The sequence below is a fragment of the Triplophysa dalaica genome, chromosome 14, assembly GCF_015846415.1.
Source record: "Triplophysa dalaica isolate WHDGS20190420 chromosome 14, ASM1584641v1, whole genome shotgun sequence".
Classification (NCBI taxonomy): Eukaryota; Metazoa; Chordata; class Actinopteri; order Cypriniformes; family Nemacheilidae; genus Triplophysa; species Triplophysa dalaica.
The window spans coordinates 20,160,979-20,188,394 of record NC_079555.1 but is presented as its reverse complement, the minus strand read 5'-3'; the positions used below and the strand labels follow the sequence as shown (position 1 = coordinate 20,188,394).

Sequence of the window (27,416 nt, the reverse complement as noted above, 5' to 3'; positions counted from 1 at the left end):
GGCTGGCGGCGAATGAGTAAAATGCCGCTGCCCAAATAAATAGTCAGGACATTTGCAGTAGTATTGTATTACCTTTCAAGATACATTACATTTGTTCTAAGTGTTTATGAATGGAATAAAAACTTATATTAATAAAATGAAATTACTTTTATGACATCTGTCTCCAGGTTAGGTCTAGTAGACTTATAACATCTTTAAGTTTTCTATTATTGTCTGTTTGGTCTTGCATCTGTTTTAATGTGTGACTCCCGGTACTTTCTTAGATATGAATGAGTGTCTTTCATCACCTTGTGCCAATGGTGGAACTTGTAAAGAAGAGGTAAATGGATATAGCTGTGTCTGTGCAAAGGGCTGGGCCGGACCTACCTTCCAGTCTCCAACTCCAAAATGTTGGTTTGATTTTTTTTTAAATATTCTAATAAGACATCAATGTATAACATTCTGTTTCCCACTTCAGATGAACATGGCTGGGAAGCTAAATACATTCAGAGTTAAGGTGGTGAATTTATACAGTATACGCACGCACACACACACACATAACCCATATAAGCATATATCTGATTGCTCCAAACACTGCTGTAATAATACTCCAGCAACATATGAGCCCTCCCTACTTATCAATAAGCAAACAAATAAAGGGCAAACAGTGAACAGATACAGCACCCTTGTACTTACCCTAACTGAAGGCTGCTTTGCTACCGTGTACCACTGGAAAACATCTCACAATGTTTCTGCTCACCTATTTTCAGTGCTTAAACATCAACTAATGGTTAAAAACGCACTAACCAGTCAGATAAAGAGCTAGTCGTATAATGATAACTATCTAAGAATTCATGTGAGTCACCTTAAGCCTATTTTGAAGCATACATTTTCGGATTCATTTAGGACTAGGTGTTATAATCCCAAATTTTCAGCACAGTTTAATTGCCCAATATGACATTTCCCACACCTTATGCATGGCAGGGGGAGCAGTCAAAAATATGAATAGAGGAAAGAAGGTTAAAAGTTTCACTGGGTTTGTCGGGTAGGCATCCTCTGTGCTTAGTGGATATGTCATTAGAGTTATACATAACACATTTATACTTACCTTTCCTTGCTATTATCAAAGAGACATCTCATGAGTTATGTGTCCCATCGCTTTCCTCGTTTGACCCCCAGAGCGAGAGAGTGAGGGGACAGCGAGGGAGACACTGTCAAGTTTACCAGAATAGTAATGAATTGGGCGCAAACTGCCCCCATGATACTGCATTATACATGAAAGGTCTCCCTGATAAAGGAGGAGCCACCGCCGGACGCCAGGGGGCGGACGGTCGAGCCGTCCACCGAAGCCCCAGGGCCACCCCAAGCCACCACGAAGGAGAGTACCCCGGCCGGTTGAGGACCGAGCGGAAGCAAGTCGGGGAACCGGACTATAATTTTTTTTCCCTCTCTCCCCTGTCTCTTTCCAGTCGCTCAGAGGGCTCCCGTCTCCGTTGTCTCGTCTCGTCACTGCATACCACCCACTCCCCCTCCCTCGGAGCATGCACAGTCTCGGGGTTACCACCCGGCCTGTGAGGGGTGATGGGGGTATGTAGTGGAGTAGGCGAGACCATGGTTCGAGACTGGTGAGTAATTGTCAATGAGCGGCAGCTGTGCGCGCACCGGTCTCTAATCATGTAGTAGATCGGGAGCATGTAAGAGAACGAGCGACCGGACCGTTGACGAGAGAGGACCGGGCCCGAACATGTTTTACATTTGTATGTTTGTTCTTTTGTTCCACCTCACGGTTGACTGCCGACATTTTACTTGAGTATTTTTGGTGTGATTTGATATTTTCGCCGGCGGTCGGCCGTGAGGGGCCGCCGGCTGCTATTATTTATATTAAAACTTTTGTTTATCTGTCTTCCGGTTCCCGTCTCCTTCCTTTTAATGAACCTCTCTACCGCTGGTGCCTGACATAGTGCTTTCTTCAAATCATTGAAAGCTTTGAGATGAATTTCTTCCCTACAGACAGTATCAGAATTATTAACTTGGCCTTTCAACAAGTCATAGAGCAGGTGAGCAATCGAGCCATAGTCCTCGATCCAAGGTCTACAGTTACCTGTTGTTCCTAAAAATGATCGGAGTGTTTTTCTGTTAGTAGGCGGAGGTATGACTTGGACTGAAGCGGCGCCATTATTTGTAATAGATCAATTTCCTGAACCTGTATCAAGCAAATTGTCACTCTCTCTCCTGTTCTTGTTGTGCTCTTAGAAGAGCCGGAGTAAGCTGTCTTTAAGTTTCAGTGGACACTGGCAGAGCAACTTCAGGGTTGTAGGCGGGCTGAGAATGAGCAGAATTATGCTTAGCATTTCTTCTACTATCTTGCGACTTCTTACAGTCGTTCTATTGTCTTGATTCGTTGTGCTAAATTGTGCTAAGTCTAGCTCTCATTTACTCTCATTTTTGCCTTAACATCAGCATCTCTTTCCCATGTAGCTAAGCTGTCTAGGTTACTTCTAGCACCACATACCTTCACTGAATCTACAGGCACACCAGTTACCGATTGAATGGCTACATCTGTTTCAAATAATTATCAGGCTGACAAACCTTTTCCACAACAATTTTTTTCTGCAGCTTTGTTGAGGTTAAATTTCTTAGTAAAAGTGGATACTCTAGCACAAAGCTCTTTGTTCTGTTCTTCTAGCTCTGAGTTACGCCGAGATTGTTGTGTAGCTAGCGCTTAACCAAATCTAGGTCAAAGTAAATCCATGAAAATGTGCCCTTGAACACTAGTTACAGCACTTGTACTTTGTTATGAGCAGAGCTAGAAATGTGGTGAAAGGTTAGGGTGACAGAGTCCAGGGCGTGAATTTATAGGGGGGATTATAGAGAGAATTTACATCTTTTATCCACGTAATAGTCTCCAAACAGTAGACAAATCTCATACATAAAGTTGTGCTATTTTCTGCATTTGGGATTTAAAAATATTAAATATACTTCCTAGAGCACCCTCTGTCATTTTCACCCTTTGTGATTAAATAATAAGGCCCCGTGTTTTTATCTGATCTTAAAATCCATACAATTTTCTCACCAGTTTTTGTCACGTCTGTCAGCACTGGAGCTGAGGCTGCTGCCTCATTTCCTTTGTCCCATACATCTGCTTTCATTCGTCAGTCCAAATGCAGCATTGTACAGGGAACCACCCACTGCACCTGTGAGCCAGGCTACACCATCTCTCACCTAGACAATAGCATCTGCACAGGTGAGTTTCTCTAAGAATCGTTTTGCAAAAAATACTCATGGAATACACAATAATTTTTACGTTTTTACATGCCATTGATTAATACATTTGTTTCAGTGTTATTTTTGCTTGTTCAGCTTGTCCATGTTTATTTTCAGACATCAATGAGTGTAAGCAGTTCCACAATGGACAGGCAGGCCGTCTGTGTTTGCACTCATGTGATAACACTCCTGGTGGTTACCGATGCAATTGCCCCACTGGTTACAACGTGACCCATGATGGTCGGAACTGCAAAGGTCATTTATTGATAAATTAACATTTGGGATGCTTTACCCTTTTTGGACCTGACTGACCATTCAAAATAGCATGTAATGTCAGTTTTTATGGAATTATTTTTGTGCCAATAAGAATGAGTGCAAACTTTTAATAAATTAACATAAATATTTAATGAGAAAGAAGAAAAACACTATTCAAATCAAAATGATAAACTTAACTACAAGAATTTAAAATGAAAGTGCAAATACAAACTCATCATTTGCAACCGGAGTGAACCATCATTTGCAAAAAAAAAAAAACTTAAAAATTGATTAAGAAAAATGCTGATTATAATACAAACATGTAACATTCTTGCATTTGAGTTTATTGACAATTAACAGAAGTTTATTTATTGATGGTTTATCAATAGTCACCATTAATGGGGCTCGCTTCAGAAAGGAGGTTTAGTAAAATTTCATATGTTAAAAATAGAAGTTCCTTTTAAACTCTTGATTTCTTTCCATGTTCCGATCGAGGTTCCATTCGAACTCTGTTCCTCTAGACTAGGGTGCCTTTGAATTCTAGGTTTCCTCAAATAATTTGGCCAAATTCATAAATGGGTTGGATGTTGTGAGAGAATATTCTCGGCAGAGCTCTGGGAGAAAATCGACCAACACAGGTGGTGTTTCTCACTCGTTTATTTCCACACAGCCAGCCCTTTATTTTAGGTACAGAAAATTAACACAAAAACAGCTGCAAGCGAAATATGTTTAGGTTACTGAGCTCGATGTCTGAGGCTATTGCCCCCGCCTGATTCACTGTAAGCACTAGCGCCGGGTCGCGGTTTTCCCGCACAATTGTGCTATATTGGAGGCGCGGGTTGCGGGTTTTTAGGCTACTTTCAGAATGTTTCGGCAGTCAAAATGTTTATTTATATTCTAAGGATAAATGTTAATTGATGAGATTCTTAATGTATATTCATCACTCCGATTAATACCTGGCAACTCCAGGACCGGCCCCGTTCTTAAAAGTGTGGAGAATGAGTGACTGACAGGCAGGCTACAGTTCAGGGAGGGACACGGGAGCTCATCTCAACCAAAGAGGAAAATATAGCGGTGGTATTAGACAATGCATCCGAATTATGATTTTACTAATGTTTCGTATTAAGGTGCATGTCACGTTGCACAATGAAAGAAATCTTGCGCGAGTGTACAACAGTTGATTCTTCCCAAATAGCACGTTTGAGCAGTGCTATACGCTCTCTAGGACAACTTAAACATTGAGGTGCTTGTACACAGTATACATATGCATTTACATTTAACCATACTTGCAGGTTTCTGCATGTCTTACGAAGAGAAACATGTTTCTCGTCCATTTCCTTGCATGGCCTCATTCACACGTGGATCTTTTTTAAAGGGACACTCCACCCCAAATTGAAAATTCTGCTATCGTCCATCTTGGACGAGGCATGGAACTCAGAAAAGCCGGACGGCTCCATATCTCCTATATACTTTTTTATTAAAACTGTACCATTTTTTAACAGTGATTTGGATATTTCAAAAAAATCATCCATCGTAACATAAACAACATCAGACATCGAGCATGGATTACACCAGCGCATATAGCTTTGTAAGGACCATGAGAATTACTTAATAAAGTATATTACTAAAGTGCACGAATAAAGAAATACAGACTTAAATGCAGAGATAAAGGAAATAAACAATTAATTTAGATGTGTACCCATTCCTACCCAAATCTGCTCCGAGCAGGGATCAAACTGGTGATAAGTCTGACTTTGACACGAGAGTCTGATGCCCTACAGGTGTCCTATACACCATGACCTCCCATATTTATAGCTAAAGCAGTAATGGGGAGTTGATTTTTTTATTATTTCTGTTGTTTCATTCTATTATTCCTTCACAAAATGAATGGAGATTTTTTTACTTGGCACAATTGGACATCAGAATCAGAATGAGAAAGAGCTTTATTGCCAAGTGTGCTTGGACACACAAGTATTTTTTTTAATAACAGAAGCTTCCAGTGCACATACAGGTTAAAAAAGTGACAAGTGTTGGACTTTAAAAAAATGTTCTGCATGTCCAAAAATTGGAGAAAAGCGATATCTAATCAAACTGAGGTTTATTAATCAGATTAACAAAAATACAGCGCTGGGTTGCTGGACAACACTCCTCTGTCCTTCCCAGGAAAACCAACCCCCACAGCACATATTCACAGTATTTATTGTTATTTCACGCCGATCTCTCTTCTGCCGGGTGCCGCGATCCCCCTTGCCTCCACCAATCACCAACTTCTGCCTTATCTCGTTCCTGTAAAACACTTCTGAAACAACATTCCAAATACCTCCCCCAACCCCCTAAACAACTGCAGCCGAAGATGCCTTTTCTCCCCCACAAACTAACATTCCTTGTTGCAAGCACTTCAATATCAGCACATAGCTTGGGTATCAAATGTATGTATTAAAACACTCACAATATTATGACTTCACCTCTATATAAGACAAAACTAATTAAATGATTAAATGTAATTACGTAACTAATTAAATGATTAAATCCTTCAATCCCTCTCTTGACCTCTGAAAGAGGTCACCTTTTAATCTTCATCATCGTCCTTATCTTCCTCGTCATCACCATCCATCAATTGGCTAGCCAACAGGGGCATACTGTAAGGGGGTGGGGTGAGATCTTTCTTTTCTATTGCTGCAATAATCAGTCGGTTACACAATGATCTGATACATGGGATACAGCAACAACAACAAGTTACTAAGATTGCCAAGAACACTGCAATTGAGACAATTATTGACATGACCAGCGCTTTCCATTTGCCTAATGCTTTATCCAGCCAGTCACCTATGGGGTTATTTACACCTGAATGTTCTTTCATTTCTACGGAAAGTGTTCTCAATCCTTCTAAAGCTTTTGTTACAGTGCTATTGGGGGCAGTGTTGTTGGGAATGAAAGTGCAACACAAATCACCAAACATGTGACATACTCCACCCCTCTCTGCTAACAGCATATCTAATGCCATTCTGTTCTGCACTGCCATAAGAGATGTTGGGGCTAATTGTTCTGACAGGCCTTCAACTGCGGCCCTAGTCATGTTAGTCAATCTCATCACATTGTAATGGACGTAATTTATTCTATCAACATTTTTGTTTGGGGTTACTGGGAATAACCCTGCTAAAATAGGAATGTTCTCAAAGCCTGCTGCTATCTGATCAGCCAATTTAAACTCATCTGGGACACCTCTAGGTACTCCAATAGCATCAATATAGGTTGGGCTATTTAATGACAAATCAATGGAAGTTGCTGACCTTTTGCTAATGACATGTCGCCGTCTGCGGCGGGTCAGTGAGTTCGTACCTGTTGTTTGTGGCCCTACTTTTACCTTTTCACCAATCAAAGTCAATGGCGCTCCTAATTTAACCATTGCACATAGGCCCTATGTATTTTTGGGCACTCTAGTGAACAGCCGTCTATCACCACAATAGTAAAATAGTCCTGATCTTGCCCATGGCCCTATCAATGTTCCATTGTCAGGTATGATGACGTTACACCATTCTTCATTAATCTGTCCATAATTAATAGTTGGTGATTGTGACGTAAAGTTAAAACAGGTGTAATTATCTTTTCTGGGCGTAAATGGGCCTGTTTTTGATTCATTAGATATTGGGGGAAATATAGATGCTAGAGTAGTACAATTGGTGTAGCCCAGGGTTCTGGTCAGTGACAACATACAGTCATACCCCCATTTATCATTAGGATACAGTGGGGCCGGTTCAATGTGGAGTCTTGGTCTAGCACCTGCACAGGCAACACAATCATCTAATTTCTGTTCTTTGGCCGTATTTATTAACCATTCTAACCATAAATTGCTTTCACCATAGCCTGTGGCTTTTTCAATCACATCTTCAGGTGTTAATATAGTATAATCTATTTCTATTATGTCAACACTTGATTGTTTCACCGGAGTTGATGGCTGTGATTGCGAGTTATTTATCACAACAGGGGGTTGCACTATATTTATCTTAATCAGTCCTATGGGATCCTTACCCATCACATCCACTCCTAGGGGAATATACATGACAGTTTTGTTTCTACTGTATACATTTTTTGTTAAGTGACCTATGGACAATGTTATGGGATTTTGGGTGATGCTGTAATCACGCTGAATGGAAACCTTTTCCATCCTTCTTTATCAGCACCATAGAATTTGCTCCAGGGGACCCATGGCCCTGTATACTTTACCACCCAACCCCATGGGGTACAATGTTCCATTGGGTTATTTCCTTTCACACATCCTGTCTTTCTTGTGTACGATCTGTAAAAGGTTTTCTTTTTCACCTTTACCTTCAACACCCTCCCTCTCTTGGACCTGAGCTCTCAGGTCCACAGCCGTCTGTTCCAGAGACCTGGTGGGTGAATCACATGACACACAAGAAGACAAATGATAACAGGTGTCGCCTTTTCCTTCTAGGCGGATACAGTGAGATGTTCATGAGATGACACGCAGTGGTTTGGACCACCTGGGCTCGTGCCACTTTATGCAAAAGGTCTTCAGGCGCACCCACTCAGTTGGTGATGGGATAGTTTTTTTTTTTTTTTTCGGTGTGACCTGCTGGGAAAAGTGTTGGATAAGACCAGTTAGTTTGTCAAACAAGGCATAGAGTGTCCAGCCCCAGTTGGTTCCGGAAACGATCGATCTGTAAGGAAAAAGAATGAAGGCCACAATACAGTTAACAAAAGAACGTACAGACATTGATGCTAGAGGCAATATAAATAACCTGGTCAAATTTGTCTGTGCACAGAGTATAGCCAATTTCGAAATAAGGGTCAGGGTTATGGTCTCTAGCTTTTAGAGATCATATAATTAATATTGTTTAATGGCCTTGGCCGTTGATAGATGCCACTTCCGCGGTTATCAACAGAGCCTCTAAACGGTCTCTGCAGCACATGCATGTGTAATAGGTAGACCCGACTCGATAAGGAAATCACACGGTCTGTTTGATGGGGCGGCGCTCCAGTTACATATGAGACTACCTATTGAAAATTAGAAAAGATGTTAACTTTGTTTTCCATAAATATTTTAGAGATTCTGTGAGAAGTGTCATGTCTGCTCGCTGAGCTGATTGTCTTCTATCAATTGACTTATTTTCCCTTGCTAAATCCCTCTCTTTTTCCAAATTACCCTCTGATCGGAAGCAACACCCATCAATTTAGAATGACATCACCTGGTGAGGACTGGTTAGAGACTTACAGACAGATATGGTGTAATACGAGAAGGACATTCAATATTATAAGTAAGTAAAAGTACCGCTAAGGGTTTTGCCAATTTCATATTTCAAAGAGAAAAGAGTAAAAGATTTGTTAGTTAACAAATTTTATAGTTGGATGATTGATGGTAATGATATACAATGTTTTACAATATTGGGAAAATACATTGCTAGCTTGGAGCGAGATAAAAAAATATTTTCTTAATAAACTGAGCATGAAAGGGGGACAATAATGGGTATGGCAAGCTCTTATTTTGCAACATGCCCTGTTAAGTCCTTTGTCACTGCCCATTTTCCAACCCCCCAGAGAACCCCATTACTCCCACTGTTCTATCACTCAGATCGTCTTGTGATATAGTGCCTGTTGTTACAGTGGAGTATGTTGCTCCATTGTCAACTAGAGCTTGTAGTGGTTTGTTGTTAACCACTATTTTCATAAGGGGCTCAGCCATTCCCCTCATGGTGGTTCTCTGTGGGCCCTTTCAACATTCCTCCGCGTCCTCACCCAGGCCCCATGTTGGGGGCATAGGCGCCTGTAGGTAGGGTGGTGACAAGAGTTGTTGCCCCTGGTTTTGGGGACGTGGTCCCCTGCCTCGACCACCAGGTCCACCTCTACGAGGATCCCATCCCCCTGCAGGTGGTCCTGTAACTTGGCCTTCCCCGGACTGTAAGGGGCGCTCTCTTTTCCAATGATCAGGAGCACCACACCCATGGCAAGCACCCCTCCCATGCCCCCCACCCCTTTTTCCTCTTCCCCCATTACCTCTATACCCTCCCCATTGTCTTCTTTGGGATCTATACCACTGGGGTTGAGACGGATACCTCTGTTGCATACTACTAAAATTACTAGGGCCCACCGGGGCACTTTGTTGGGTCATTTGTTTGGTTTTCATTTGGCCGTCAGACTTTGATAACTGTAATTGTTGTCTTAACAATTGATTTTTAGTTTTCTCTAGTTCCCGCCTTACTTCCTCTAATTCACTGGTGGCTTCAGTTAGGCTAACAGCCACGTTTCCTTCATGTACTTTAACCATATTATGCCTCAAGTTTGAGTCTGGGCGTAATTATAGCGAACCGTTTCAATTCCTGATATGAATTTGGAGAAAGGGTCTGTGCCTTCCGCTCAGAGGACTCTCTAAGACTTCCTGACTTTTCTGCACTGTCCTTATCTATGTTTCTAACACTTTGATGTTTCTGTAGCCTCACATGGGACCTCTTTTCCATGTCCCTGGTTTTTGGCGCCAGCGGTGTGAACACCTTATCTGGCTCATCCCATATATTTTCTATACATATCTGACTCCATTTACTCTCCCATATTTTCCTGTCTTTCTTATGATTTTTAGGCTCTGCTTGAGCTATCAACATATCTACTACTCTTTCCCACTGTACCTCAACGGGTAGACATCCATATTCATCATATTATTCTGAAATTATTTATCATTATATTATTTTTAAATTATTACACACACAATTTTAAGCTAATTATCACACATACGTTCAAGATATTTTATTAATAAACACAAATGAAACAGATAAACATAATTTACGGTCACCCAGACCGAGGGCCTCTAACCCACTATTTTACGGTTACCTCAACCGAGGGTTACCTCAACCCAATGGATTTTACAGTTACCTCAACTGATGGACATTAACCCACTATTTTACGGTTACCTCAACCCAATGGAATTTACAGTTACCTCAACTGAGGGCCTCCAACCCAATATTTCACGGTTACCACAACCGGGGGTTACCTAAACCCACAATTAATCAAATCAAAAAACCTCAGAAATCGTTATTTTACTTACACGAGATGATCATCAAATTCAACACATAAATTTAGTTTTTCGAATTCGAATAAACAGGTTTCTGCTTACCTTTTTTATTTTTTCAGGCACCTGTTGTGTTGAAAATGAATCCGTCTCGTACGGTCTTTGACCCAAAATGGTCAGAAATTTACCCAAAAATCGCCTTTTTCCTCCAAACACGTCGTCGGGGTCACCATTTGTTGGACTTTAAAAAATGTCCTGCATGTCCAAAAATTGGAGAAAGGCGATTTCTAATCAAACTGAGGTTTATTAATCAGATTAACAAAAATACAGCGCTGGGTTGCTGGACAACACTTTGCTGTGGGGGTTGCTGGACACAACCCCCACAGCAGATATTCACAGCATTTATTGTTATTTCACGCCGATCTCTCTTCTGCCGGGGGCCGGGATCCCCCTTGCCTCCACCAATCACCAACTTCTGCCTTATCTCGTTCCTGTAAAACACTTCTGAAACAACATTCCAAATACCTCCCCCAACCCCCTAATGAACTGCAGCCGAAGATGCCTTTTCTCCCCCACAAACTCACATTCCTTTGTTGCAAGCACTTCAATATCAGCACATAGCTTGGGTATCAAATGTATGTATTAAAACACTCACAATATTATGACTTCACCTCTATATAAGACAAAACTAATTAAATGATTAAATGTAATTACGTAACTAATTAAATGATTAAATCCTTCACAAGGCCCAGGTGACAAAACATAAAAAAATTCAGAAAGTTGGTGATCAACTGACAGACAGAGCTAGGAATAGAGAGCTGGTTTAGTTTGGTCTGGAGGAGTGTTGGAACTAGGGTGTTAAATGTGCTAAATATGTAAGAGACAATACATATTTGACAAAAAGGACAATGGACATTACATTGTATGTACAGATGTGGTATATACAAATTATACTGTGAAATGCAAAGTTATGCAGGGGAATGTGGATAGCTGAATATATATATATATATATATATATATATATATATAACATATGTATAATAAATATGAGTATATAGTTGTGTATTGCACATGTTTTTTATTGAACAGTAGAACATTTAGGTGTTCCTGATGTAGATGCCTGAGGAACAAAACTTTTCTTATGTGTGGTTGTTTTGGTGTTCAGTGCACTGTAGCGCCAACCAGATGGTAGCAGCTCAAAGAGAAAGTGTGCGGGGATGTGAGGGGTCCAGAGTGATTTTGTGAGTTATTTGACTCACTCTGGATGAGTATAGTTCTTGTAGATCGGGGAAGGTTGTGCCAGTGATTCGCTCAGCAGTCCGGACTATCCGTTGTAGTCTTCATAGGTCAGTTTTTGCAGCCGAATCGAACAACAGGGTTATGGATTCAATGACAGCTGAGTAGAACTGTAAGAGCAGCTCCTGTGGCATGTTGAACTTCCTCAGCTGTAGAAGGAAGTACAGCCTTTGCTGGGCCTTTTTGACAATAGAGTAAATGTGATTGTCCCATTTTAGTTCCTGTGAGATGGTGGTTACTAGGAACCTGAATGACTACTGTGGCCACAGTGCTGTTCATGATAGTGAATGGGGGGAGTGCAGGGGTGTTTAACCTAAAGTCCACTATCATCTCCATGTTTTTGTTTTTGGGAGGAGAGTGGGGTAGCTGGAGGTGTTGATGGCTGTTTAGAGATGTGATCAGTTTGGGGTGTGAGACCGGGGGTTTCAAATCTGCAGTAAAACTCATTCAGGTCATAAGCAAGCAGTTAATTTACATCAGTGCTGGGGGATGGTGTCTTGTAGTTTGTAATGTCTTTCAGGCCTTTCCACACCGAGACAGGGTCGTTTGCTGAAAAATGTTTTTTCCGGCTCTTTGCAAATCTAATTTTCTTTTTCAGTGTGTTCTTGGCCTGATTGTACAATATCCTGTCACCACACCTGTAGGCCTCCGCTTTTGCCTGGTGAAGCTGTCTGAGTTTTAGTGTGAACCATGGTTTGTCATTGTTATATATTAAATATGTCCTGGTAGGAATGCACATGTCCTCACAGAAACTGATGTATGATGTTACTGTCTCTGTGAGCTCGTCCAGATCAGTGTCAGCTGCTTCATTGGGCCATCTCTTTACAGTCCTTCCTACTGGCTAGCAGATTTAACTTTTTGTCTGTATGTTGGGAGAAGATGAACCAGACAGTGGTCAGAGAGTCCATTTACATTATTTACATTTAGTCATTTAGCAGACGCTTTTATCCAAAGCGATTTTAAAAGAGTTAGGGAGCAACAAGCGATATGTCATACAGGAGCCATAATACATTAGGTGCCAATACACAATGCACTCCGTTGTTCACGGATGATGTCAGACAGCCAGGGGCAGGAGGGGGTGGCACAAGCTGGTCTGGAGGACAGAGGACAAACGTTATCTAGACAGGATGGAAGTGTTGAGCATAAGGTGTCGGTGGCAGTGTCGGCATCTAGAGATGCAAAGTTGGAGGGAAGAGATAATACAAGAGGGCTGCCATCCTCCGGGAATGATGAGAGCAGCACATTTAACTCTTCAATGAAGTTGTGAAGAGGACCTGGGAGGCGGTAAACTAAAACAACGGTGAGCTGAGTGGGAAAAGTGATATTAACAGCATGGTATTCAAATGAATAGTTGTTGCATAGGGAAAATAGTGTGGAATATTTCCAGTCGTTGTTGATAAGCAAACCTGTGCCTCCTCCTCTTCCGGTAGGGAGAGTGAGAGAAGGAGTAGTGCGTAGAGAGAGCAGCGGGTGTGGCAGAGTCTTCAGGATGAATCCATGTCTCAGTAAGACAAATAATGTGAATGTCAGACTGGCTGGCAAACTCATGGATGAAGTCAGTCTTCTTCACAGCTAACTAGCAGTTCCAGAGACCCATAGAGAGAGACAGAGATGTAAAAGGGGAGATGTGAATGGGACGCACGTGAGAGTGAGCATGTCGTGTCTTGCGTCTTGGGTGAGAACGCTGCCCACGGTGGACTACAGGAATAAACTCGAAACACATGTTAGTAGACAATTAAATGAAAGCAAAGGTATGTTAAGTATACTGATGTGCCTTTCCGGTGTCTTTGCTCGATGGAGTCGCGCAGGTAGAATCGCAGGTCTTTACACTCGTCGGTCTTTACACTCGTCGGTCTTTACACTCGTCGGTCTTTACACTCGTCGGTCTTACTTGGCGTAAGCGCAGAGGCACTGCTTAAGTATGTGATGAGATTAGCGCGAACAGAATAAAGCTGGAACACGCCTTCTCGATTAGCAAAACAAAGTCTAAACGACTTGAATGGGCCACGGATCAAACAGCGAACAACTAGCTCAGTGCTTTTAAGTGCAAACTTATAATGTCAAGCCGTAACGTAACTCAAGTTTTTTTTTTGATATAGCGCTTTTCACAATGTACATTGTTCCAAAGCAGCTTAACAGGGGCAAACAGGAAAAACAGAAAAGGTAAAACACAGCACAGTGCATGGTGTTTATAGAACAAGCAAGATCATTCTAATAAATAATATCTAATTAATAGATAAATAAATGCAGTCTCCCTGTGAGCAAGCCAACACTGCCCTGCTGTGGCGAGGAACCCAAACTCCAATGATTGATTAATGGAGAAAAAAACCTTGGGAGAAACCAGGCTCAGCCGAGAGGGCAAGATCCCCTCTGACGTGTCATAGCTGCTTTCAGTGACCCCGACCAAAAGCCACAGAGCAAATATCCACGAGGAAGAGCCCACCCTCTGCAACCCAGAAAGTCCCACTCACCGAAAACCGTGTAGGTTCAACCCGGTCCCTCTCCACGATCGACACCAGAAAACAGAGGAACAACCAGGGAAAATAGTAATGGCATGTTGTAACTTTATTCCTCTGTTGTCCAACATCGACCACAAAACCAGGCCAAACTGGACCCACACAGCCCCAGCAGATGAATCCCCACAACAAACGAGCCCCCCCACTCCCCACAAACACCCACCCAACAACCTCCAATCAGGGCCACTGAATGCATAACTTCAACTGCTGACATGTGATGTAAGTTTAGCATTAAATACCAAGTATTGTAACTTCAGCATTAATGAGACAAGAAGTCCGTCTTTGCTTATGGTTGGGGATGTAGTGGTCTGAGCTGGGATGGTCCGATGGTTGTATTTCTCTTGGGGGGTGATGGTATTGCCTTAGATGGAGCTGGGATGGTCAGTCAGTCTGCAGCTGTAGCTGGCGTAATCTCCCGGTGGGGATGGGCATATGTCGATCATCTGGCTCTGGCGGAATTTCTTCCTACCTCGGGATGGGCATCCTGAGGCGAAGGCAGAAGGAAAACAATTAGCGTAGCTGCTGTTCATTAACTATGCAGTAAGTCAAAGCTTGGCTGAAAAGATGTGTCTTTAATCTAGATTTAAATTGGAAGAGTGTGTCTGACCCCCGAATAGTATCAGGAAGGCTATTCCAGAGTTTAGGTGCTACGTATGAGAAAGCTCGACCCCCTTTAGTGGATTTAGTTATCCTAGTTGTCATCAAAAGTCCTGAGTTTTGAGATCGTAGAGAGCGTGATGGGTTGTAATGTGATGAAAGTTAAGTAAGTAGGGGCTAGACCATTTAAAGCTTTGTAAGTAATTAAAATAATTTTAAAATCAATACCATACTTAATGGGTAGCCAGTGAAGCGATGATAAACTGGGGATATGTGATCGTATTTTATTGACCTGGTAAGAACTCTGGCAGCTACACTCTGAACTAACGGTAGCTTGTTTATAGATGATACAGGACAACCACTAAGTAGAGCATTACAATAGTCAAGCCGTGAGGTCACAAATGCATGAATAAGCTTTTCTGCGTCAGCAAAACATAAAATAATTCGTAATTTGGCAACAATTCTAAGGTGGAAGAAGGCTGTTTTTGTGATATTTGAGATGTGATTTTTAAATGACAGGTTGCCGTCTAATATAACGCCTAGGTCTTTAACTGTATTTGTTGGAGTAACAGTGAAGCCTACAATTTGCAGGCTGTAATCGGAGAAATTCTATTTAAGTGTTTTTGGTGCTATAAGTAATATTTCCGTTTTGGTTTAAAAGAAGCAAATTACTAGTCATCCAATGTTTTATGTTCTCGATGCACTCTGCCAGTTTAGATAGTTTCGAAGGAATCATCTGGTCTTGATGAGATATATAGCGGAGTATCATCTGGATAACAGTGGAAGCTAATTCCATATTTTCTAATAATGTTGCCAAGGGGCAGCATGTATATGGAGAAAAGCAAGGGTCCTAAAACTGACCTGAGGTAATCCATAATTTACTTTGGTGAGATTTGACGATTTCCTATTTAAATGGACGTATTGATATCTGTCTGTTAAGTAAGATCTGAACCATTGTAGTGCCTGTCCCTGAATAGCGGTATAATTGTGTAAACGATCTAATAGTATTTTATGGTCTACAGTATCGAAAGCAGCACTAAGGTCAAGCAGGACTAAGAGTGAGATGTTACCTTTATCTGAAGCAATAAGGAGGTCATTTGTAATTCTAATGTGCACAGTTTCAGTTCTATGATGCGGTCTGAAGAAAGACTGAAACTTTTCGTGTATGTCATTATTTTGTAGGAAAGTACACAACTGAGTGGACACTACTTTTTCTAGTATTTTAGACAAGTACGGGAGATTTGAAATCGGTCTATAGCTTCCAAGTTCTTTGGGGTCTAAATTTGTTTTTTTGATAAGAGGCTTAATTACAGCAAACTTAAAGGGTCCTGTGACATGTCTCTCAATTAATTTAAGAGTTAATAAATGGGCTCAATTGCAAAAGGTAGTAACTCTTTTAATAGGTAGTCGGAATGGGGTCTAATAAGCATGTTGTCGGATTGGATGTGGCAATAAGTTTAATTAAATCTTCCTGATTTATAGGAGAAAAACACTGTAGCTTTTCTTTTTGGGTGATGGTCGATACTAATACACAAATTTTACTAATTCTTCATACACACTTGGAGGTTTGGTTTTAGCTATGCTTTCTCGTATTTTCGATTTTCTCTGCCAAAAATTTCATGAATTCATTGCTACCAAGGTGCGGCGGAATAGCCAGGTCAGGTGAAGTCTGTTTGTTTGTTAATTAAGCAATTGTACCAAATAAAAACCTTGATTTTGTTATTTTCTTTGAGGTTACGGAGATGCTCGGCATCGTGCCCATGTTGGTGGTAATGTTATCGAGCGATTCTGTATTTGTTGGCAAGGTTATTAAAAGGAGTCAGATATGGCAGGTTCCTTGTGAAACTGTCTTTAGTAGTTGAGGTGATTGTTCTACCATGTCGATAACGAGATGTACACTGTACACTGCAGAAATCAGTTGTATATGTAATAAGATGGTGATCGGAAACATCGTCGCTTTGAGGTATTATATCGATATTGGTTAGATCGGCTCAGTGAGATATAATCAAGTCTAGGGTATGATTAAGGCGATGAGTAGGTCTATTGGTGTTTTGTGTTACACCAAAAGAGTGTAGTAGCTCTTTAAACGCCACTGCTAATGGATTGTTAGCACTGTCGGAGATTTTAATATCCACGTAGATAATCAGTACTTTATCGATGTTAACCAATGGGTCCGATAAGAAGTCCGCAAACTCTTTCAGAACATTAGTGAACATTAGTGAGGCCCAGGGGGTCTATACACAGCAGCTAATGTAAGAGAAAGCAATGTTTTTTTTTTACTTTTGTTTGGAACAATTCTGTTCAACGCAAGCACTTCAAATGATTTAAATTTATGACCAACCGGATGTGGCTCATGCAAATAACCATAGCTTGGTGGAGTAGACTCAGAAATAATTTATACAGAAATAATTTATACAGAAATAATTTATACATTTTTACAGAAATAATCATTTGGTTGATGCCAGGTTTCAGTAAGGTATAGTATATTAAAACTGTTGTCTGTGAGAAGATAAACATAAAACAGGACTGTAATCATATTCAATAAAAGGAAGGAAGGAGGCGGGAACCGGCGAACATTTAAATAAAGTTTTAATAAAAGAAGACTCTACCTACTCTGCACCAGATTGTCACGTGTTCTGTTACAACAATGCATATCCAGTAGTAATTCAATCTTTCTGAAAAATAAAGGTTATGACCTGATTTAATTAAATTTAATTCTAAAGTCAAGTAAAATATGTCAAAACAGTTTAACCTTTGTATGGAACATTGAATTACACAAATTAAATAAATCTAACTAGTTTAACTAAAGTAGACTAAATATAATGTCGATTTCGTCGACTAGAACAAAATGGATGTGGATGACTAAAATATGACTAAGACTAAAAATAAATTAAAATTTACTGTCACATATGACACTGATCTTAATTGAAAACAAATGCTATTTAACATGAAATTCCAGTGACAAACCTGCAGTTCAGAAGGTTGAGTTAAGCCTTAAATTCTTGATTGAGTTGTATGTGCAACAAAATAGTTACTGAAATTGTTAATATTTTGAAAATAAAATTTAAAATAAAATGATTCTTTAAATTTTGTTCAAAATACTGTGATGTGTTGAGTGTTTCGTTAGACCCCTACAATTGAATGTTAATTGCTGTACAGTCTTTTAATGCTATTTAGGCACTACAATTAACACCATGTTTTATGATGACTATTTTGCCAGTTGTTTCCTGCACATTCCTCAGGCAATTTTTACAGTGTAGTTTGATAAATCAGGGTATAATACGTATTAATATTGTACATGTACTTGCACTGTTTTTACTTTTTTCTGTACAATTTTTCTTCTATGCAAAGATATTGATGAATGTGGAACCCGACAGAATAACTGCACCAGGGATCAGCTCTGTATTAACACCTATGGAGGTTTTCAATGTGTTAATGTTGATTGTCCACGTGCACGGAATGCTACTTATGTTAAAACCTCAACAGTGTAAGTAATATTGTTGAGAACATCTACATTTATATTTCTTATTTCTTTTTAAAATCATAACCTCTTTGTGCAGGCGCTGTAAGAGGAACCCCTGCTTTGTGGAGAACAAAGCCTGCTCTCAAGCGCCAACCTCTGTGTCTTACCACTATATGTCTGTAGTGTCCAATCTCTCAGCTCCGCGGGTCATGTTCCGAGTGTCTGCTGTCAGAATGATAGGACACACACTTCGGTTTGCTATACTGGGAAGCCATGGTCGGCGTTATTTCACCCTACAGCGTTCTGATCGTCAGACGGGTGAACTATTGCTGGTTAGTCCTGTGCAGGGTCCAACCACACTGAAAGTCGAGATTGAGATGAGTGAACTAGAGAGAGGAGAACTGCTGAGGAGTTACATCACCAAAATAACAATTTTTGTGTCACAGTTTGAGTTTTAGATATTAAATATTACGCAGATGTTGTTTAATATTAAATCAAAAATCATTGGTAAGATCTCTCTCATTGTCACTTAATGATGCTTAATGATGTATTTGTATTTTGATTAGTCATATCCTGATTGCAAAAAACTGATAAAAAACATTGAATCAATCATAATAATGTTGCATAAATCATTTTTAACATTATGTAACCATTTAGAATTCACCACCATTAGCTGATCCCATGGATCTTATACAGTAGTTTCCTTTGCAGCAACAAATATATTTTAGCACTAAATATATTTGGATGGCCAAAGAGTCAAGAGGCTAACTAAACCAAAAGACATTTGACAAATTAACAATTTTTAACATTTGATTCAATAGTTTTCATCTGCTCTCATGTTATCAGGGGAAGTACAGGCATAGAACCTGCATATGTCAATACTATATCTGTTGTAGAATCAGTGAGAAAATAATACAATTAAATCTAAGCGTCATTTGAAATACATCTCTCAAAAATGTTAAATGGCAAGGATACCTAATAATATAATAAAATTATCATGGGTTCTCTTTTGTATTTTTGTGTATATTTTACCAGATTGATGTATGTTACATAGCTGCAAACAAATTAAAATAATAAACGGAAAAAATGTTTAATGGGATTGAAGATTATGTTGGATGGAATTTTACATTTTCAATTTTAGTTAGTGTAATCAGGGCCGGCCCAGGCTCTGTTGATGCCCTACACTGAAAAATTAAGAAATGTTTTGAGAAAAATTTGCAAATGAGAAATGCATGGCAGCATGGGGTGCCTAACGTTTATCATTAACAGAGATAACTCCACTCCCTGAACTGAGGTAACATGTTTAAACTGTGAATGTAAGAAAACATGCGAGTAGTATAATCATATACTGTGTGTCAAAATGTTTGATTGATTTATGTACACCTGTCAAATTTTCTGTCCACTGGTCACTCAAACTGGACTTTTATGGCATGACAGCCCTGTTATATTTTATGATTGTTTGGGGATATCCTGTGACCCCTACTCTACCTTCAGCGGTGTCTAACTGTTAGATTTAATTTCTGCATAAATGAATAAAAGCCTGCAAACTAATGAATTGTGAAGTGTTATGCTTACTGAATACATTCCTGGCTAGATAGTTGGAGGAAGGGTTTCCCTCTGGCAATATGGGGGGATAATAAACATTCTTTGTCTGACCTTGTCATGGCAGACAAGGGGAGACTCAAGTGCGGGGCAAAAACAAGGCTTTATTGACAGGTAAATAACTCCACCACAGTCCAGTAAATAACACACCACAGACGACCCCCTGTGGGCCACGGGGAAGAATCTGTAAAGAACTGGGTCCGGGGAGGCAGCTCAAACCGGAGATCGCTAGGCGAGAGAATCTGTAGTGCCTGGTAATGGGTGGAATCCACGAGCAATGGTTGAGCCTGGTGAAGCAGGAGATCGCAGTCCGGAACGCCAACGGGATCTGTTGTAGGTGCAGCGGGAAAGGTTACAAGGCAGGGCAGCAAGAAAAACAGAGAATTAGGGATGTTGTCTCAAAGAGCTAAGGCTAGGACATGACAAGGCTAAGGCAAAGGCTAAAGCTAAGGCTAAGGCCATACCCGTTGACCGCACACATAGGTAGGAGGAGAGGACCGTTGACGGTCAGCTGCGACCTTGGTCCTCAGGGAGGTTCGGGCCAGAACCTTTCTGGCTCTCGTCCAGGTGCGTGGCAACGTTGAATGAAAACCAGAGCCGAGGGGACCGCTGCATCGAGTTCCTAGGTGGGAAACAAAGGGGGTTACCCAGAGAACACTCAAATGGCGACATACCTGAGGAGGAAACAGGGAGAGAGTTGTGGGCATACTCCACCCAAGAGAGCTGTTGGCTCCAGGAGCTAGGGTTGTTGGATGTCAGACAGCGGAGTCTCCGTCTGAGATCCTGGTTGGCTCGCTCGCTCGCAAGTCCAGAGCGATGTGTGACCAGGGCCGGGAAGGAATGGGGAGGGGGCGAAGAAGACCAGCGGGTGGACGGCAGGACGTCTTGTTCTGAGCGCACACCGGGCAAGCCAACACGAACTGTCTGACATGGTAGATACTGACGGCCACCAAAACCGCTGGCGCACTGACGCCACGGTTCCCTGAACTCCTGGATGGCCGACCAACCTGGACGAATGACACCACTGGAGGACTTCAGAACGTGCTGAGGCCGGAATGAACAGTCTATCCGCTGGACACCCCTCTGGCACTTGTACCCCACGACCGGCCTTCGTCTCTCGATGTCCCAGGTGAGAGCCCCTATCTCCATCTTTCTGGGAATTATGGCATCAGTAGACGGCTCCCCCCAGGGGACTCGAAGAGACGAGAGAGTGCATCCGGTTTGATGTTCTTAGAACCAGGCCGGTACAATAGGGTAAAGTTGAATCTGCCGAAGAAGAGTGCCCAACGGGCCTGACGCAAATTCAACCTCTTGGCTGAACGAACATACTGCAAGTTCTTATGGTCCGTCCAGACCAAGAAAGGTTGTGACGACCCCTCCAACCAGTGGCGCCACTCACCCAAAGCAAGACGAACAGCCAGCAGCTCTCTTTTGCCGATATCGTAGTTTCGTTCAGCAGGGCTGAGGCGGTGTGAGTAGAAAGCACAAGGGTGCACTTCCTCATCATGACAGGAACGCTGAGCCAAAACAGCGCCTACCCCGACGTCAGAAGCATCAACCTCGACAATAAATTGCCGTTCGGGATCTGGAAAACAGAGCACAGGTGCAGAGACAAATCTGGACTTAAGTTTATCAAAGGCTACCTGTGCATGAGAATTCCAAGAGAACGAGATCTTGGTGGAGTTCAATGCTGTGAGCGGAGTTGCCACCTGGCCAAATCCCCGGATGAATCGCCTGTAAAAATTGGCGAACCCCAGGAAGGCCTTACGAGAGTCAGGGGTGGGCCATTCGGCAACATCTTTGATCTTGGGGCTGTCAGGTTCAATGCCTCGGGGGGAATTTACGTGGCCAGGGAACGAAACCGTATCGGAGTGGAAGTCGCACTTCTCCGCCTTGACGAACAGTTGATTCTTAAGAAGACGCTGGAGAACCTCTCTAACGTGTCGGTTATGTTCCTGGAGAGAGGGGGAAAAGATAAGAATATCATCCAGGTATACAAAGACAAAACGATTAATCATGTCTCCCAACATATCATTAATGAGGCTCTGGAAGACGGCAGGAGGATTGGTCAAGCCAAACGAGAGTACCAAATACTCGTAATGTCCAGATGGTGTATTAAATACCGTCTTCCACTCGTCCCCCTCCCGGATTCGAACAAGATGATAGGCGTTGCGTAGGTCTAGTTTAGTAAAGACCCGGGCTCCCTGTAAAAGTTCGAAGGCAGACGACATTAACGGTAAGGGCCATTTATTCTTGACCGTGATCTCGTTCAAACCTCGATAATCAATACAAGGGCGCAGGGAGCCGTCCTTCTTCCGCGCGAAGAAGAAACCCGCACCAGCCGGCGAGGAGGAGTGACGAATGAGTCCAGCATTCAGTGACTCGCGGATGTACTTGTCCACAGCCTCTCTTTCTGGACTGGAAAGGGAATAAAGGCGGCCCTTGGGCGGAGAAGTGCCTGGGAGGAGATCTATAGCGCAGTCGTAAAGACGGTGAGGCGGAAGAGAGGTAGCATGTGACTTGCTGAAGACGGATCCCAAGTCGTGAAATATTTCTCCGGGACCCCTGGCCAAATCCACCTGAAACACGGTAGACACAGAAACAGGAGAGGGAGCAGGACCAAGACAAGATAAATGACAAAAAGGGCTCCACGCAAGAATAGAACTGTTAACCCAACCAATGTGAGGATTATGCTGTGACAACCAAGGATGCCCTAATATGAGTTGGTTATTGGGGGAATCGAGGATGTACAGCTTAATTATCTCACAATGATTCCCAGAAAGAAAAAGGCTTATGTGAAGGGTAACGTGAGTGGTTGTGGTGAACGGTCTTCCAGCTATCGTCCAGACCGAGATGGGTCGATGGAGAGGTGAGATGGGAATCCTCCATCTTCGTGCCATGGAGGCATCGAGGAAATTTCCCTCAGCCCCCGAGTCGATAAGAGCAAGGCCGGATTGCGTGGCTTGTCCGAAAGTGAGACGGAAAGACAGCTGTGTGCGGGAAGTAGGAGATGATCTAGAGATGGCGCCCACCCGGACTCTCTGCTCTACGGATGGGCGTCGGCTTTTAACGGACAAACCGCCACCGCGTGGTCCGCTTTCCCGCAATAGAAGCACAGGCCATGAAGAACCCGCTCTTGCTTCTGGCTCGGAGTGAGACGGAGTGAACGACCGAGCTGCATTTGGCTCTGCCGGGGGGTTGTGGGAAGAATTGGAAGAGGTAGTGTCCCAGCTGGCATCTCAGTTGGTGTCCCTGTTGTTGTTCCGGTGTCGCCAGGAGGGAGGTGGAGAACGTCGGCGACGGCGTGCGTTGACACGGCTCTCAATGTGCAGACAGACATTAATAAGGTCCTCAAGGTCCTGGGGGAGTTCCAGCGCGGCTATCTCATCCGCGATGCTCGGACTTAGTCCATCCAGGAAGCGGGAGCAAAGAGCCCCTGTATTCCAATTGCAGGCAGCTGCTAACGTCTTGAAGCGAATCGAGTAGTCTGTGATAGTGCCTCTGGCTTGCATGACACGAGAGAGCTGTGCGGCGGCCTCGTCACCCTGTGCTGACCTATCGAATAGGCTGGCCATCTCCTCCCGAAAGCTACGAAACGACCAACAACAGGGATCCTGAGCTTCCCAGACTGCGACTCCCCACTCACGAGCTCATCCAGTCAACAAGGTCAAGAGGAACGCCACTCTAGTCTCCTCGGTAGAGTATTGGCGCGGTTGAAGAGCAAAAACTAAAGCACACTGCGAGAGGAACGCCCTGCAGGCATTGGGATCCCCATCATAGAAGGGAGGGCTATTGGCGTTAGGCTCCGGTTCGCCATGATTCCCGCGAGGGAGAGAGGATGAATGTTCCCCTGAGTGGGTAGTTCCACTGAGGAGCTCGTTGACGTAAAGCCGGAAAGTTGCTAGTTGACCACGAAGAACTCCGATCTCCTGAGCGAAGGCGGCGAGGAAAGTGGTGGCTGGTTCCCGTAGGAAGATAGCCACCCTTCACCGCAACTTCTGAATGACAATCTGCCCACAGTGTGGACAAGATGTGTCAACGAATGCTGCTTCAGTGTGCTGGACGCCCAGACACCTAATGCAGCGATCGTGTACATCCCCCTCCTCAATGAGGCTGCCCGCACCCAAGAGAACAGCGGGAGTCAGTCCTGAAAATGACCTTTTTAGAAAAAAATCACTAACACCTCCGGAACCGCCGAGACGCCCAGGGGAAGGTCGCTGCAGGTAGGGACGATCCACTGCTCTACGTCGTAGATCCGGCAATCTAGAAGAAGAAGAATTCATTGAATTTGTTTTGTTCGTAGTCATGAGCGAAGGCTCTGAAGAACAAAAGGTAAATGCATGCTGCATCCTTCCTTTTATACCGGACAACCTGGAGGCGGAGACCGGCTTGCAAATTTAATTGGCCAAATTTCATTGGCCTTTTCTATAGTAGTCAGAGTTGATTGGTTCTCAAGGGCGAACCCCATCTGTCGTGCTCAACACAACGTCGAGAGACCGACAGAAAGGGAACAAGGGTTATTGGACTCAACCATTTGTTGATAATTTGGCTGGATGGTCTGAAAGCGCCGGACCGCAAATTGATAAATATCCCAGATTCGCTCCCAGATTCAACTCCTGCTCAGACCAGTTCAAATTTGTATCCCTCTTTGCTTTCTTTTCCCTCTACTCCACAACCCCCTCTTGAGTTATACAAAGAAACTTTACACCCTGAAGCACAGCTGTCAATGGCGTGGGTCCAAGAGGGTCCTCAAATTATTCTTTAACCGGCAATGATGACAGACATTGATAATATATGTAAAACTCTCCCGAACCCAAATAATTCTAACACATTTGTAGATGTTTTGCGCTCACATACCCGCTATGCCCATTATATGCAGGGGATTATACATCGATTTTATTACGAGTTTTATCTGATGATGTTACTGAATCGTCTTTAATTGTGGAAATCCCTGCTTTAAGTCTTGAGCATGATGCCTTGGAGGGCTCTGGTATACAGCGAGACCCTCATGAGTTTTGGTGGGCCGATCCTGATAATGTCACTACATTTTTCGAGCAGGTTAAACGTTTTCTAGATGCCCGTCCTCATGTTTGAGGATCTGAACCATGCCACAAATACCAAACGAAGTAAGGGTGAATCCGCTTCTACTTTTGTTTCTCGTTTTAAACGTGTGTAGAAGGAGACGCTCGTATTCCAGTAGGAGGGGAAATGTCTTCACTGTTTATAAATACGTGCTCAAATAATATGAATCCTTATTTGGCACGTTTGGTTCGTGTAACTTCTGTAAATTGAATGCAACAAACTGTTGAAATTTTTTGCAAACGCATTCGTGAGTTAGATGCATCTGGTGGATTCACTTCTTTTATGTTTACGCCGAAACAGGAAGTTATGCTGGCAGCTTCTCAACAGCAAATGGCTGCAGCGTCGGTGCGTACCAGAGGGAACCAAAGGGGTGTGTCGCTATTGTGGTAAACCAGGGGGTATTGCACAAAAGCAAGATAAGGGATTAAGCTGGGATTTTCCAGTTATCCTGTCTGAATTTAGACCTGACTCGGTTGCATGAAGGGAGGCTAAATTAATCTACAGTAAATTTCTATGGAGATTTACACTTTGCAGCTAGCCTGGTCAGGAGCAGGCTAACAACTAGGCTAAGATTAATCCTAGTGATTTATCGGCTAGTTCCTCCCTAAATCCTATTAGATATTAATGTGCTTTAGTCACTTCATGGTCCTGCATTAAAATACAAGATATACTGTCCTTCATCTAAGTATGCATACTGTTATTTTAGTTATTATTGAAAACTGCTGTTCATTTCACTGTAAGAGGTTTGATGAATATATATATATTATTTGAGATTTAAAGCATTTATTGTCATACACCCAGTGAGGAAAGCAGATTTTCCTGAGCAATTATTTCTTTGCTGTCCACAATGAATGCCAGCACAGTGCAAAAGAACTATACTATACAATATGAGAAATAGAATATAGACTATGTATATCTATATATGCAAGTATAGAGTAGAAATGTACTGTTTAATGCGAAAAAATATCAATATATTATATTTTATTGCAGTTGATGAGATAAGAAATGGCTCATGAAGTTGCAAATGTGGTTTCAATTAAGTCTGTAACGAGGTCAATATGTAGTATATATATAGACTAAAGATTTGTGTGTTTCTGATTCACAATGGCTTGCTCTTTGTTGGATGATGTAGTTGATGAGGAAGTTTTAATACTCAGACAAACATTCAGGCATGAAAGAGGCTTCCGAGAAAGGGCAGACCCATTGGCCTTTTCAGACGAATATCTGACTGAGAGGTACATATTCTCAGGTGATGGCATCAGATATTTGTGTAGGCTGCTGGGTCCAAACATACAGCACAGGACAGCACGGAGCCATGCTCTCACTGTCCCACAGTTGGTCTGTGTAGCACTGCGATTCTTTGAAAGTGGCATGTTTCTGTATTCTGTCGGTGATGCAGAAAACCTCAATAAAGCCACTATTTGGTGCACAAAAAGAAATGTAAGTCTGGCATTTAAATCTCTTGTGCACATATTTATCACCTTCCCTGGTCACAGAAGATTCATCCACATCAAGGAAGAGTTCTACAAGTTGGAGGTAACACGAATAGATTACTACAAAATGTTACATTAGCACAGTCACAGTATGACACTCATTATTTTGTGTTACAGCTTTTCCTAATGTAATTGGTACAGTGGATTACACCCAAATTCGCATCCAATGCCCCTTAGGGGCACATGAGGGAGATTATGTTAACAGGAAATCCTTCCACAGTGTCAATGTTCAGGTAAGAATGAGTTATGGTTACTGTCAGCTACATAATTATTCTGTGCATGAAATTACCTTAATAGGCTATATATGTTTACAGATGATCTGTGATGCTGACTGCCTTATCACAAATTTAGAGGCAAAGTGACCTGTCTCAGTCCATGACTCCAGAATCTTTCGGGCCAGAATAATTCACCAGAGACTCTCTCTAGGTAAGTCACCCCATTATTTTAAAGCACCTTGAACATCAAGCGTACAGTACTTGTAAGAATTATGTTTTGTATTCCCAGGTGAGTTCTCTGGTGTGCTGCTGGGGGACAAAGGCTTTGCCTGTGAGACATTTCTGATGACTCCCCTTACAGACCACCAAACCCCAGCACAGCAAGCTTACAACCATGCCCATGCCAAAACCAGGGCTTGAATTGAAATGACCTTCGGCCTCCTGAAATCATGATTTCAGTGCCTTCACCACCTGAGGGTCTCCCCAGACAGAACATGTGACGTGACTGTTGCCTACACAGTCCTGCACAATATTGCCAGCCTAAGAAAAGAATGGGCTCCCAGAGTTGCTTTGGATGTTGATTGGGATAATGCTGCCATATTCCCAGATAACAGAAATGGTAGACTTGTTACAGAA

General features: G+C 42.4%; 1 protein-coding gene across 1 annotated transcript in view; it reads left to right on the top strand.

Moving 5' to 3' along the window:
• LOC130435275 (fibulin-7) overlaps positions 1 to 18,846 on the top strand; it is a 33,334-nt gene extending 14,488 nt beyond the window's left edge. The window contains 5 exon segments of the mRNA XM_056765764.1: positions 264 to 389; positions 3,056 to 3,223; positions 3,361 to 3,498; positions 18,277 to 18,412; positions 18,486 to 18,846. Coding sequence (XP_056621742.1) covers positions 264 to 389; positions 3,056 to 3,223; positions 3,361 to 3,498; positions 18,277 to 18,412; positions 18,486 to 18,846 — 929 coding nt within the window.
• Positions 18,847 to 27,416: the final 8,570 nt, after the last annotated feature.